The sequence below is a fragment of the Bufo bufo genome, chromosome 4 (genome assembly GCF_905171765.1).
Source record: "Bufo bufo chromosome 4, aBufBuf1.1, whole genome shotgun sequence".
NCBI lineage: Eukaryota > Metazoa > Chordata > Amphibia > Anura > Bufonidae > Bufo > Bufo bufo.
Genome location: NC_053392.1, coordinates 611294801 through 611309582, shown reverse-complemented (window position 1 = coordinate 611309582; position 14782 = coordinate 611294801). Strand labels below are relative to the sequence as shown.

The following is a 14782-nucleotide window of genomic DNA, read 5'->3' as shown; positions in this document are numbered from 1 at the left end:
GCAAGGTTGACTTGGATTGATGCATGATAAGGATGTCGTCCAGGTATACAATCAGACGTACGCCTCGACTGCGAAGCCATGACATGGCCGGACGCATCAGCTTGGTCAAACACCAAGGCGCCAACGACAGGCCGAAGGGGAGGCAGGTGAAGCGCCAAATCTCCCCTCTCCGTAGGAAACTGAGCAGGTCCCTGGACTGTGTGGAAATCGGAACCGTCAGGTACACATCCTTGAGGTCCAATTTAACCATCCAGTCCCCCGGAAGAAGCAAATCTCTGAGGAGGTGAATCCCCTCCATCTTGAAGTGGCGATAGCGAACTATGGTAATCAGAGCCCGCAGATTTATAACCGCCTTTCTTCTGTACAAGAAAGATATTGCTGAGTACTCCCCTGGGGGATGGAGAAGCCCTCTCTCTATCGCCCGTTTGCGGAAAAGGGGACAAGAGTTCCAGATCTACCAGAGTGCAATCGGGCCTTGACAGTACAAAAGGAGGGGGGGGGGGGGGGGGCTTGGGGAGTCTACGAGCTCGATATGGAAACCCCTGACTGTGGCCAAGACCCAAGGGTCTGACGTGATGGCTATCCAGGCATGGAAAAAATGACGGAGTCTGCGCCCGATGCATTGGTCCGAAAAATCCCCCACTGGGGGAGGACTTACCGAAAGGTCTCCTGGAATTGGAGTTTCCCCGGAAGGATCTGGAACGCCACTGGCCACCTCTGGCTGGGAAGAAGGCCGACGAGTTCCTCTGTTCTTGGAATGGGGGCCTCTGGTGGAAGGAGCCTCGGCCCGCGCTACGGGCCTGAAAGGTGGATCGGCCGGACAGGCGGCCCCTGCTACTGCCGGCCCTGGTGGAGACCCGCCCCTGAAACACTCTACACATAGAGGATTGGGCTTTTTCTAAGGCCGTAAACGCCCCTACAAAGCGACTCAGATCCTTAATAAAGGAATCGCCGAATAAAAGGCCCTGCGCATCTTTACCTGCCTCAGTAAGGGCAAGGTTGGCCAACTTAGGGTCGATCTTAAAGAGAATGGCTTTACGCCGTTCTATGGCTAGGGACGTATTGGCATTTCCTGCAATACATATCGCTCTCTGGACCCAGCCACGCAGCTACTCAGGGTCTATCGGAGAGCCATCCACTCTGGCCACCTCGGCCATTTCAAACAACTTGGTTAAAGGGCCGAACACATCAAGGAGCTTGTCTTGACAGCTCCGCAAGGTGGAATCCAACCCTTTACGGGGGTTCCAGCCAGTCTTAGACAAGAATTGCGTCATTTTCGGGTCAACAACAGGAGTGTCGCAGACTTTGTTGGGGACCAGGGGCCTGGGGCACTCAGCTCTAAGCTTGTTGCGTGCCTCCTTACTGAGAGGGTGACGAACCTAGCGTTCAAGGTATTTGCCCACATGATCAGTAGGAAGCCACTCTGCCGACCTAGGGTGGTGGAGGGCATCTGGGTTGAACATGAGTTCGCCCGAAGGGTCCACCAGGGAAGTGGCTAAATTGGTTGCGGATGACGAGAAGTCCTTGACTAAAGAAGTCGAAGGTGTAAGGCCAATGGGGTCTGATACCTGATTAGGGGTATCCTCCTCCTCAGAGTGGCAACTATTTTCCGCAAACGCCTCCTCATCTGAACCCCTATCTGAGTCAGAGTCACTGCACGATTGTGCTCTAGCACATTTCCACATACGTGCCCGTTCTGCCTGGCGCGGTAAGGCTCTTTTGTGTGATCCCAGCACGCTCTCATGGGTGGCAGTACGCACACCACTCTCGCTCTACCATGATCCTAGTTACTATGTGACTTGGCTGTCTGTCCTATACAGGCTGGCCACGAGTGTTACCAGTGGTGGGCGACTCTGATATGTGTGACCATAGGATTTTTTATATTTGCGGAATACGTATGTTTATATGTCATTTTGGGTGAATTTACAGCTCACCCATCATAATGCGGTTTAGCACCCAGGGTTTTATGGCATGTTTTCCTTGTTAGTATGGTATATGTGAGGGTGGGGGTTTACGGCCCCGACACACGGGGCGTCCCATCCCCCATTACCTTGTGCCTTTTTGTTACTGTATATTTTATTCTGTGTCTCATTTTATATGAGTGCTTTTTTCATTTTTTTGCGGGGTTATTGGTTTTTGCTCTTGTTGGTTTCAGTATATTATACGCCAGTGTACTGTTTGTACCTTATTAGAGTTTTTCTTATAGGTTGGTCTAACTGTGTACATACATTACATTACTTATCCTGTACTGATCCCGAGTTACATCCTGTATTATACTCCAGAGCTGCACTCACTATTCTGCTGGTGGAGTCACTGTGTACATACATTACATTACTTATCCTGTACTGATCCCGAGTTACATCCTGTATTATACTCCAGAGCTGCACTCACTATTCTGCCGGTGCAGTCACTGTGTACATACATTACTTATCCTGTACTGATCCTGAGTTACATCCTGTATTATACTCCAGAGCTGCACTCACTATTCTGCTGGTGAAGTCACTGTTTTCAAAATTCTAAGCCTAAGAAAGTCCTAAAAAATTAAATGACATTTAAAAAATGATTCCAACATAAAGTAGACATATGATGTGTGTTAATTAATAGCTATTTTATTAGGTGTCACTTTCTGTCTTAAAAGTAGAGAAAATTCAGGTTTAGAAAATTTTTAATTTTTCCCAATTTTCTATAAAAATTTGTTTCTAAATAAAGGTTAAACATATTAACGGAAATTTACCACTAACATGAAGTACAAGGTGTGTAATCCACTCAGAGTCAAATCGTTCCAAAGTTATTTCTGAATCAAGTGACACGTGTCAGATTTGCAAAATTAGGCTCGGTCCTTCAGGTGAAAATTGGAGGTGTCTGAAGGGTTCTCCTAGACTGCAGGCAGGGTGCACGGATTTACCTGTCGGGAGCGCCCTTGTTCCAGCGCCGAGCTCCCCCCTCCTGCCTTCACGCACCATTACGTCCGGGCTCGTCGGTGATCGCTGCCACCCCTATGGCCATTGATTGGCTGGTGGTGGTGATGTGTGCGCAGATGACCTGAGACAAGAGGCTCTGCAACTGTTGCAGTACTACAACTCTCAGCATTCCGACATTTTATCGGCTGGGAGGTGTCTCCCCTGTTGTGGGCAGGACACGGTTTTCATGATCTGACTCTCTGACTCTTCCCCCAGGCTCTGACGTTGCAGGATGTCCCCTGAAGTCACCTTGAACCGAATCTCCCCGGCACTGTCCCCGTTCATCTCCAGCGTGGTCAGGAATGGAAAGGTCGGTCTGGACTCCACGAGCTGCCTGCGGATAACGGACCTGAAATCCGGGTATGTGACCGCACACCTCTCGGAGGGGTCCTGGCGCCATCACTTGAGGGCCCCAGCTGTATTATACACCTGACAGCTATCGCGGTCAATGCGGAGCGCAGCATCTATTGGTTAGGGAGGGGGAGGGGCACCTAATGTAAATGGTAGAATACACTGCAATACAGAAACATTACAGTGTATTATATAGACGAGCGGAGGATCTCGGGTCCCTCTACTGGCACTTGGTTAAAAAAATAATATATATATATATATATATATATATATACACAGTGTCCGATTTGATACATATGCAAATTAACCTGAGATGAGTCCTGTCTCTGAGATGAGTCACGTACAGGACTCATCTCAGGTTAATTTGCATATGTATCAAATCGTTTTTTTGATACACAATAAAAGCACACAGAGCTATGGGGACTGGATATTGCGGATGTGCTAGCGGCCATCTAGCGACCCATGTCCTCAAAATAACTCAGCACACCGTCATTAATGTATAAACCGCTGGTAACAAAAGTGAGACCACTCCTAAGTGAAAATGGCCAAATTGTGCCCAAAGTGTCAGTGTTCTGTGTGATCACCATTATTTTCCAGCACGGCCTTCACTCTCTTGGGCATGGAGGTCACTGGATCTTCACAGGTTACGTCTGGAATCCTCTCCCATCCTCCATGACGACATCACGGAGCTGGTGGATGTTAGAGACCTTGGGCTCCTCCACCTTCCATTTGTGGAGGCCCCACAGATGCTCAATAGGGTTTAGGTCTGGAGACATGCTTGGCCGGTCCGGCACCTTTTACCCTCAGTATCTTCACAAGGCAGTGGTCGTCTTGGAGGTGGTTGGGGTCGTTATCATGTTGGAATACAGCCCTGCGGCCCAGTTTCTGAAGGGAGGGGATAATTCTCTGCTTCAGTATGTCACAGGGCATGTTGGCATTCATGGTTCCCTCAATGACCTGTAGTCTCCCACCGCCGGCAGCGCTCATAGAGCACCAAACCATGACACTGCCACCACCATGCCTGACTGTAGGCAGGACACACTTGTCTTTGTGCTCCTCACCTGGTTGTCACCACACACACTTGACACCAACTGAACCAAATAAGTTTCTCTTGGTCTCATCAGACCACAAGACATGGTTCCAGTAATCCACGTCCTTAGTCTGCTTGTCTTCAGCAAACTCGTCGTGGCCTTTCTTGTGCATTTTCTCTAGAAGAGGCTTCATTCTGGGACGACAGCCATGCAGACCAATTTGATGCAGTGTGCGGCGTATGGTCTGAGCACTGACGGGCGGACCCCCCACCCCTGTAACATCTGCAGCAATGCTGGCAGCACTCATACAACCTCTGGATATGACGCTGAGCACTGACAGGCTGACCCCTCACCCCTGTAACCTCTGCAGCAATGCTGGCAGCACTCATACAACCTCTGGATATGACGTGGAGCACTGACAGGCTGACCCCCCACCCCTGTAACCTCTGCAGCAATACTGGCAGCACTCGTACAACCTCTGGATATGACGCTGAGCACTGACAGGCTGACCCCTCACCCCTGTAACCTCTGCAGCAATGCTGGCAGCACTCGTACAACCTCTGGATATGACGCTGAGCACTGACAGGCTGACCCCCCCACCCCTGTAACCTCTGCAGCAATGCTGGCAGCACTCATACAACCTCTGGATATGACGTGGAGCACTGACAGGCTGACCCCCCACCCCTGTAACCTCTGCAGCAATGCTGGCAGCACTCATACAACCTCTGGATATGACGTGGAGCACTGACAGGCTGACCCCCCACCCCTGTAACCTCTGCAGCAATACTGGCAGCACTCGTACAACCTCTGGATATGACGCTGAGCACTGACAGGCTGACCCCTCACCCCTGTAACCTCTGCAGCAATGCTGGCAGCACTCGTACAACCTCTGGATATGACGTGGAGCACTGACAGGCTGACCCCCCCACCCCTGTAACCTCTGCAGCAATGCTGGCAGCACTCATACAACCTCTGGATATGACGTGGAGCACTGACAGGCTGACCCCCCACCCCTGTAACCTCTGCAGCAATACTGGCAGCACTCGTACAACCTCTGGATATGACGCTGAGCACTGACAGGCTGACCCCTCACCCCTGTAACCTCTGCAGCAATGCTGGCAGCACTCATACAACCTCTGGATATGACATGGAGCACTGACAGGCTGACCCCCCACCCCTGTAACCTCTGCAGCAATGCTGGCAGCACTCGTACAACCTTTCGGTATGACGCTGAGCATTGACAGGCTGACCCCCCCACCCCTGTAACCTCTGCAGCAATACTGGCAGCACTCATACAACCTCTGGATATGACGCTGAGCACTGACAGGCTGACCCCCCACCCCTGTAACCTCTGCAGCAATGCTGGCAGCATTCGTACAACCTCTGGATATGACGCTGAGCACTGACAGGCTGACCCCTCACCCCTGTAACCTCTGCAGCAATGCTGGCAGCACTCATACAACCTCTGGATATGACATGGAGCACTGACAGGCTGACCCCCCCCCCCCACCCCTGTAACCTCTGCAGCAATGCTGGCAGCACTCGTACAACCTTTCGGTATGACGCTGAGCATTGACAGGCTGACCCTCTACCCCTGTAACCTCTGCAGCAATACTGGCAGCACTCGTACAACCTCTGGATATGACGTGGAGCATTGACAGGCTGACCCCCCACCCCTGTAACCTCTGCAGCAATGCTGGCAGCACTCATACAACCTCTGGATATGACGTGGAGCACTGACAGGCTGACCCTCCACCCCAGTAACCTCTGCAGCAATACTGTCAGCACTCATACAACCTCTGGATATGACGCTGAGCACTGACAGGCTGACCCCCACCACTGTAACCTCTGCAGCAATGCTGGCAGCACTCGTACCAGCTCTGGATATCACGCCGAGCACTGACAGGCTGACCCCCAACCTCTGTAACCTCTGCAGCAATGCTGGCAGCACTCATACAACCTCTGGATATGACGCTGAGCACTGACAGGCTGAACCCCCCTCCTGTAACCTCTGCAGCAATGCTGGCAGCACTGGTACAACCTCTGGATATGACGTGGAGCACTGACAGGCTGAACCCCCACTCCTGTAACCTCTGCAGCAATGCTGGCAGCACTGGTACAACCTCTGGATATGACGTGGAGCACTGACAGGCTGACCCCCCACCCCTGTAACCTCTGCAGCAATGCTGGCAGCACTCGTACAACCTCTGGATATGACGCTGAGCACTGACAGGCTGACCCTCCACCCCTGTAACCTCTGCAGCAATGCTGGCAGCACTCGTACAACCTCTGGATATAACGTGGAGCACTGACAGGCTGACCCTCCCACCCCTGTAACCTCTGCAGCAATGCTGACAGCACTCATACCACCTCTGGATATGACGCTGAGCACTGACAGGCTGACCCCCCACCCCTGTAACCTCTGCAGCAATGCTGGCAGCACTCGTACAACCTCTGGATATGATGCTGAGCACTGACAGGCTGACCCCCCCACCCCTGTAACCTCTGCAGCAATGCTGGCAGCACTCGTACAACCTCTGGATATGACGCTGAGCACTGACAGGCTGACCCCCCACCCCTGTAACCTCTGCAGCAATGCTGGCAGCACTCATACAACCTCTGGATATGACGTGGAGCACTGACAGGCTGACCCCCCACCCCTGTAACCTCTGCAGCAATGCTGGCAGCACTCATACAACCTCTGGATATGACACTGAGCACTGACAGGCGGACCCCCCACCCCTGTAACCTCTGCAGCAATGCTGGCAGCACTCATACAACCTCTGGATATGACGCTGAGCACTGACAGGCTGACCCCCCCACCCCTGTAACCTCTGCAGCAATGCTGGCAGCACTCATACAACCTCTGGATATGACGTGGAGCACTGACAGGCTGACCCCCCACCCCTGTAACCTCTGCAGCAATGCTGGCAGCACTCATAGAACCTCTGGATATGATGCTGAGCACTGACAGGCTGACCCCTCACCCCTGTAACCTCTGCAGCAATGCTGGCAGCACTCGTACAACCTCTGGATATGACGTGGAGCACTGACAGGCTGACCCCCCACCCCTGTAACCTCTGCAGCAATGCTGGCAGCACTCGTACAACCTCTGGATATGACGCTGTGCACTGACAGGCTGACCCCTCACCCCTGTAACCTCTGCAGCAATGCTGGCAGCACTCGTACAACCTCTGGATATAACGTGGAGCACTGACAGGCTGACCCCCCCACCCCTGTAACCTCTGCAGCAATGCTGACAGCACTCATACCACCTCTGGATATGACGCTGAGCACTGACAGGCTGACCCCCCACCCCTGTAACCTCTGCAGCAATGCTGGCAGCACTCGTACAACCTCTGGATATGACGCTGAGCACTGACAGGCTGACCCCCCCACCCCTGTAACCTCTGCAGCAATGCTGGCAGCACTCGTACAACCTCTGGATATGACGCTGAGCACTGACAGGCTGACCCCCCACCCCTGTAACCTCTGCAGCAATGCTGGCAGCACTCATACAACCTCTGGATATGACGTGGAGCACTGACAGGCTGACCCCCCACCCCTGTAACCTCTGCAGCAATGCTGGCAGCACTCATACAACCTCTGGATATGACACTGAGCACTGACAGGCGGACCCCCCACCCCTGTAACCTCTGCAGCAATGCTGGCAGCACTCATACAACCTCTGGATATGACGCTGAGCACTGACAGGCTGACCCCCCCACCCCTGTAACCTCTGCAGCAATGCTGGCAGCACTCATACAACCTCTGGATATGACGTGGAGCACTGACAGGCTGACCCCCCACCCCTGTAACCTCTGCAGCAATGCTGGCAGCACTCATACAACCTCTGGATATGGGGCTGAGCACTGACAGGCTGACCCCTCACCCCTGTAACCTCTGCAGCAATGCTGGCAGCACTCATAGAACCTCTGGATATGACGCTGAGCACTGACAGGCTGACCCTCCACCCCTGTAACCTCTGCAGCAATGCTGGCAGCACTCATACAACCTCTGGATATGGGGCTGAGCACTGACAGGCTGACCCCTCACCCCTGTAACCTCTGCAGCAATGCTGGCAGCACTCATAGAACCTCTGGATATGACGCTGAGCACTGACAGGCTGACCCCTCACCCCTGTAACCTCTGCAGCAATGCTGGCAGCACTCATACAACCTCTGGATATGGGGCTGAGCACTGACAGGCTGACCCTCCACCCCTGTAACCTCTGCAGCAATGCTGGCAGCACTCATACAACCTCTGGATATGACGCTGAGCACTGACAGGCTGACCCCCCACCCCTGTAACCTCTGCAGCAATGCTGGCAGCACTCGTACAACCTCTGGATATGACGTGGAGCACTGACAGGCTGACCCTCCACCCCTGTAACCTCTGCAGCAATGCTGGCAGCACTCATACAACCTCTGGATATGACACTGAGCACTGACAGGCTGACCCCCCACCCCTGTAACCTCTGCAGCAATGCTGGCAGCACTCGTACAACCTCTGGATATGACGTGGAGCACTGACAGGCTGACCCCCACCCCTGTAACCTCTGCAGCAATGCTGGCAGCACTCATACAACCTCTGGATATGACACTGAGCACTGACAGGCTGACCCCCCACCCCTGTAACCTCTGCAGCAATGCTGGCAGCACTCGTACAACCTCTGGATATGACGTGGAGCACTGACAGGCTGACCCCCACCCCTGTAACCTCTGCAGCAATGCTGGCAGCACTCGTACAACCTCTGGATATGACGTGGAGCACATGCACTCACCTTCTTTGGTCGACCATGGCGAGGCCTGTTCTGATGGAACCTGTGTTGATAAACCGCTGTATGGTCTTGGCCAGCGCGCTGTGGCTCAGTTTCAGGGTTGTGACAGTCTTTTTATAACCTCGCCCATCTTTATGTACAGCAACAATTCTTTTTTTCAGATCCTTTATAGAGTTCTTTGCCATGAGGCGCCATGTTGAACTTACAGTGACCAGTATGAGAGAGTGTGAGAGCAATAACACCAAATGTAACACACCTGCCCCCCATTCACACCTGAAACCTAACGAGACTAACGATTCACATGACAGCAGGGAGGGAAAATGGCTAATTGGGCACGATTTGGCCATTTTCACTTATGGGTGTACTCACTTTTGTTGCCGCTGTAACGTTATATTTCCCTACCTCGTGAGATTTCCCTACCCTCGTCACTTCCGGTCGCACCGGACATGACGTGAGGAGGTGTGCCGCGCAGGCGCACAACGACGGGGTAGGGAAATTTCACAGCAGAGTGCGCATGCGCCGGGAGCTTCGCCAGCGGTTAGGGTAGGGAAAAATTACGGGCCAGTGCGCAGGCGCGGTGATCGGATGGATGTTCTCAGCTGGACACCGGCCGACACTGCGCATGCGCCGGGAGCCTCAACAGCGTTTAGGAAAGGGAAAAATGCGTAAAAATGTGTAAATTTTCCCTTCCCTAACCGCTGGCGAGGCTCCCGGCGCATGCGCACTCTGCTGTGAAATTTTCCTACCCCGGCGCGGCACACCTCCTCGCGTCATGTCCGGTGCGACCGGAAGTGATGGGGGTAGGGAAATCTCACGAGGTAGGGATATATATCGTTACACCAGCGGTTTAGACATTAAAGACGGTGTGTTGCGTTATTTTGAGGGCACGCCCAATCTACACTGTTATACCAGCCGTACACTGACTACATTACATTGTATCAAAGTGTTAGATCTTCAGTGATGTCCCATGAAAAGATAGAAGAAAATATTTACAAAAATTCTATGGGGGGGATTCTACAACAATCGTGATATCCTCTGCGTCACCAGAGGATGCACTTAAAGGGTTTCCGCCCAAAAAATATTCTTCATTTTTCAAACCAGCACTTGGATCTGAATACTATGTCACAAGCAGGCCTCCATAGGACATCGCTTTGGAGGCCTCAGATCCTTCAAAGGGCCCAAGGCTGCCTTAGGAACTGAGCTCAGCGCAGAGGAGCCTTCTGGGCCTTGGGTGCGCAGAGCTCCCATGAGTTCACACCTGAGATGCTGTGCTCACATTTTGCCACAGCATCTGAGAGGTTAAATGTGTAAAACGGCAGGCGACCGCTTTTGACTTTTTACTGACATGTTCAGGGTGATAAATCTCATATATATATATATATATATATATATATATATATGGTACTGGTGCCTCTCGTTGCCCATAGAAGGTGCATGTGTGCTAATTCCGGTTCTAAAAAAGGCCAGTGCACGCACCCTAATCTTCACCAGGCAATGGCTGGCCACCTTGGGGTACTTAGTCTGCTTGCCCTGACCTCGGCCTGTTTATCGGATTGCATGCCCTCTGCCTGTCCTGACCTTAGCCTCTCCCAGTTTTTCCTCGCCCCTTGGTGCTGCACACTCTTGATCCCCATGAGAGTTAAACCGCTGACCCGACCAAGCGAGCCAAACTACGAATGAGTGGTGGAGCCGCTTCACTCCGGGTCATCTTGGCGGCCATCTTTCATTTTTCTTCCCTGGAGATGAAGGGGGCAGATAGGTTGGGGATGGGGACGAGGTTGGGAAGATCTGATCAGTGTGTCTGTGATCCGCCATTGGATTTTGGTCGTCTGAATTTGCTTTTCCTCTTTTTTCAGCTGCACCTCCCTGACCCCTGGCCCCAGCTGTGATCGCTTCAAACTCCACATCCCGTATGCCGGGGAGACCCTGAAATGTGAGTATCAGCTTCTCCGGCTTGTTAGGTAGGTTCCCTGACAGCATAAAACGGGATAAACCTTCTTATACAATCTGCACCTGTTGACGTTGTGAAGGTTCATGTGGCTGTCATTTAACAGAGAAATGTAATATTTACTAGTAGGACAACCCCTTTAAGGTGGGATTTTATTTTGACAGCTCTCTGACCAGTATCTTCAGTGACGCACCTCAATCTTTGAATACAGATTTCTAATCACGAGCTAACAATAAGTGCGCTGTGCAGTTTAAGAGCTGTACTTCCTTCTCTTAGTATGGGGTACAGTAGCAGGAGGCTTGAGTTACTGCAGTCCTTTACTTCCTCCCTGCTGATTTCAGCACTGTGAGCCTAGAGAGGGAATGGGCTAGCTAATTAATAGGAACCTGACAGCTCCTGTGTGATGCCCACACTGAGGGCGCCATGGTGTAGTGACATATCGCACGCTGTTCCCGCCCTCCCCCGCCTCCAGATAATGATTGACTGTTTGCTGTCCTGTTTTGCATAACAGAGAAAACTGTCGGTTATCGTCTGTTGGCGGAGGAGGCCAGGGGCAGGGTGCGCCGTCAGACTCCTCTCTCATGGCACTGGTTCGCAGTTTATTAGGTCGGTACTCTGAGGGTAGGTTTTGGGTGCGGGTTTCAGCAGTGATTTGGTGCCAAAAACAGGGCCGATCTGCACTGAAACTGCTTCCCATTGTTTTCAATGGGCGCCGGTGCCGCAGTTCATGTGGTTGAGGGTTTTTGCTGCCTGGTTTTCAAGACAGTGGCAAGAATGTACAGGTCCATTCTTGGCACAGTTACTGCACGGACCCCACACAAAGCTGCAGCGAGGGGAGCTGAACCTAGAGCTCGTCACATGAAAACCCTCGGGAAGAACTGCAGCACAGCACAGTGGTTGATGCCATGGGTCACGCAGAGGATTTTTGTCTAAAATGACTGAATGCCATCACAGGAGAGACAGACTACTGATATCAGCGGGTCTCTCACTACACTGTGCTGCCCTCAGTGTAGGCAACATGCAAGAGCTGAAAGGTTGCCTCTAAGTCCTGTGATCACAGCAGCATCAGCAGCTGTGTGAGTGTAGTGATAAGGAAGAAGGGCATAGAGCAGGGATCAGCAACCTCCGGCACGCCAGCTGTTCTGAGACTACAACTCCTAGAATCCTCCTTTCACCTCTATGGGAGTTACAAGAACAGACTAGTAAGTGTGCATGCTGGGAGTTGTAGTTTCAAAGCAGCTGGAGTGCTGAAGGTTGCTGATCCTTGGCTGACCGATCTGCAGATAGCCTGCGGTAAAATCAAATAATGTGAGTGTAGTTTGCCAAAATACGCTCCACATCAGTTGGGTTCCCAGGGGTTGAACCCCCTCCTGTTGGACATTTACAATGTATTCTATGCATATACCATAAATGTCACAGCAGCCGCGGGCCTTGGTGTGGATCAGGGGGGCAGATTAGCACATTGTCCAGGGCAATTAGCGGTCTAACATTGGTAACTTGCTTGCGGTCCGGCCTAATTAGCATGTCACCTGCGTGTATCCGGGGACAGAGCTGTCAGGACCTCATTTCTGGTAATACTACAGAATGCCATGTTCTCCCTCCTGTGAAGCCCTTGTGTTCCGTCAGGCTCTGATCGCTCCGCTAAACATAGTGCAGCCCAGAATAGCAGTAATAACCAGGCACACAATAAGCTGCTATTAACCAGCTGCGCTCGTCATTTCTGCCATTCCCGGTGAGCGCTGCTTCCTGGTAAATGCCACTTTCTCCATTTAGCTTTGTATGTAGATTATCAGGCGCCGCACCGAGTGCTTCTCCCACTGTTCTCAAGAACTGCAGGAATTTAGGTTGATTTCCTCCAGAGCATTACTCATTTTATCATGAAATTCTCTGCAATCTCAGCATCATTATAGTGAACGAGAAGAGCAGCCATTTATACCCGTGATATTGTACAGTTTACATATCAAATCTGCATAAAGTCACTGTGTACATACATTACTTATCCTGTACTGATCCTGAGTTACATCCTGTATTATACTCCAGAGCTGCACTCACTATTCTGCTGGTGCAGTCACTGTGTACATACATTACTTATCCTGTACTGACCCTGAGTTACATCCTGTATTATACTCCAGAGCTGCACTCACTATTCTGCTGCTGCAGTCACTGTGTACATACATTACATTACTTATCCTGTACTGATCCTGAGTTACATCCTGTATTATACTCCAGAGCTGCACTCACTATTCTGCTGGTGCAGTCACTGTGTACATACATTACATTACTTATCCTGTACTGATCCTGAGTTACATCCTGTAGTATACTCCAGAGCTGCACTCACTATTCTGCTGGTGGAGTCACTGTGTACATACATTACATTACTTATCCTGTACTGATCCTGAGTTACATCCTGTAGTATACTCCAGAGCTGCACTCACTATTCTGCTGGTGGAGTCACTGTGTACATACATTACTGATCCTGAGTTACATCCTGTATTATACTCCAGAGCTGCACTCACTATTCTGCTGGTGGAGTCAATGTGTACATACATTACATTACTTATCCTGTACTGATCCTGAGTTTCATCCTGTAGTATACTCCAGAGCTGCACTCACTATTCTGCTGGTGCAGTCACTGAGTTCATACATTACATTACTTATCCTGTACTGACCCTGAGTTACATCCTGTATTATACTCCAGAGCTGCACTCACTATTTTGCTGGTGCAGTCACTGCGTACATACATTACTTATCCTGTACTGATCCTGAGTTACATCCTGTATTATACTCCAGAGCTGCACTCACTATTCTGCTGGTGCAGTCACTGTGTACATACATTACATTACTGATCCTGAGTTGCATCTTGTATTATACTCCAGAGCTGCAGACACAATTGTTCTGGCTTCGGAGCTGAAATCTTCCAGCATTTACTGCTAGTTCAGTGTCTGTTGCTCTAGTGATTTGCCCTCTTTGCCCCATACACTGTACAGATATGCGATGTGGTTCTATCTGCTGCAGAGCACTTCATGCAGACGTCTGTGTTTGCCCTACAGCTGGATGGCGGTAGGATTCAGAGACATGCCCCTGATTGTCCAGCTAGTGCGGTGCGGTTACCTTCATATATGAATATAGTGATGTGTTGTAGATGACGCCTTCCGCCATGGTGTGCTCCTCTCTCCTGTGGTGTCCCGGGCTGTCAGAGTGGCCGCGGCTTCCTCTGTGGGTTTCTTGCGCTCTAACGCGCTCTCTTTTCTGTGTAGCTGCCGTTCTGTCGCTGTGGTATCTGATCAGGCTAAGGAAGCCATCTGCTGCAGCGTCTCAGAAGAAAATGACGTTTTTTAGCTGAAGGTTGAATTTACTTTGATATCAGAAGATAAAAAGGTTTTTGTGGACAATAAAATTACTTTCTGAAACCTTCATGAGCACCGGAGCGTCCCCGCCAAATAGTGGCCTGTCTGTCCTCCCTGCACTCTGGGATCCAAAAGAGATGTTCACACCCAGATAACCCTCAACCTGACCATCTTATCCCCGTAGCGGGACCACCCTTGCTACCCTTATATTGTTACCACCCTTGCTGCCCCCATAGCAGTGCCACCCTTGCTGCCCCCATAGCAGTGCCACCCTTGCAGCTTACATAGCAGTGCCACCCTTGCTGCCCCCATAGCAGTGCCACCCTTGCTGCCCCCATAGCAGTGCCACCCTTGCTGCCCCCATA

General features: G+C 51.4%; 1 protein-coding gene across 1 annotated transcript in view; it reads left to right on the top strand.

Moving 5' to 3' along the window:
- Positions 1-14782, top strand: part of BABAM2 (BRISC and BRCA1 A complex member 2) — a 203603-nt gene that overhangs the window by 12750 nt on the left and 176071 nt on the right. Inside the window, exons 2-3 of the mRNA XM_040430235.1 lie at positions 3177-3320; positions 10979-11055. Coding sequence (XP_040286169.1) covers positions 3193-3320; positions 10979-11055 — 205 coding nt within the window. The 5' untranslated portion in view covers positions 3177-3192. The remainder of the gene's footprint in view (positions 1-3176; positions 3321-10978; positions 11056-14782) is intronic.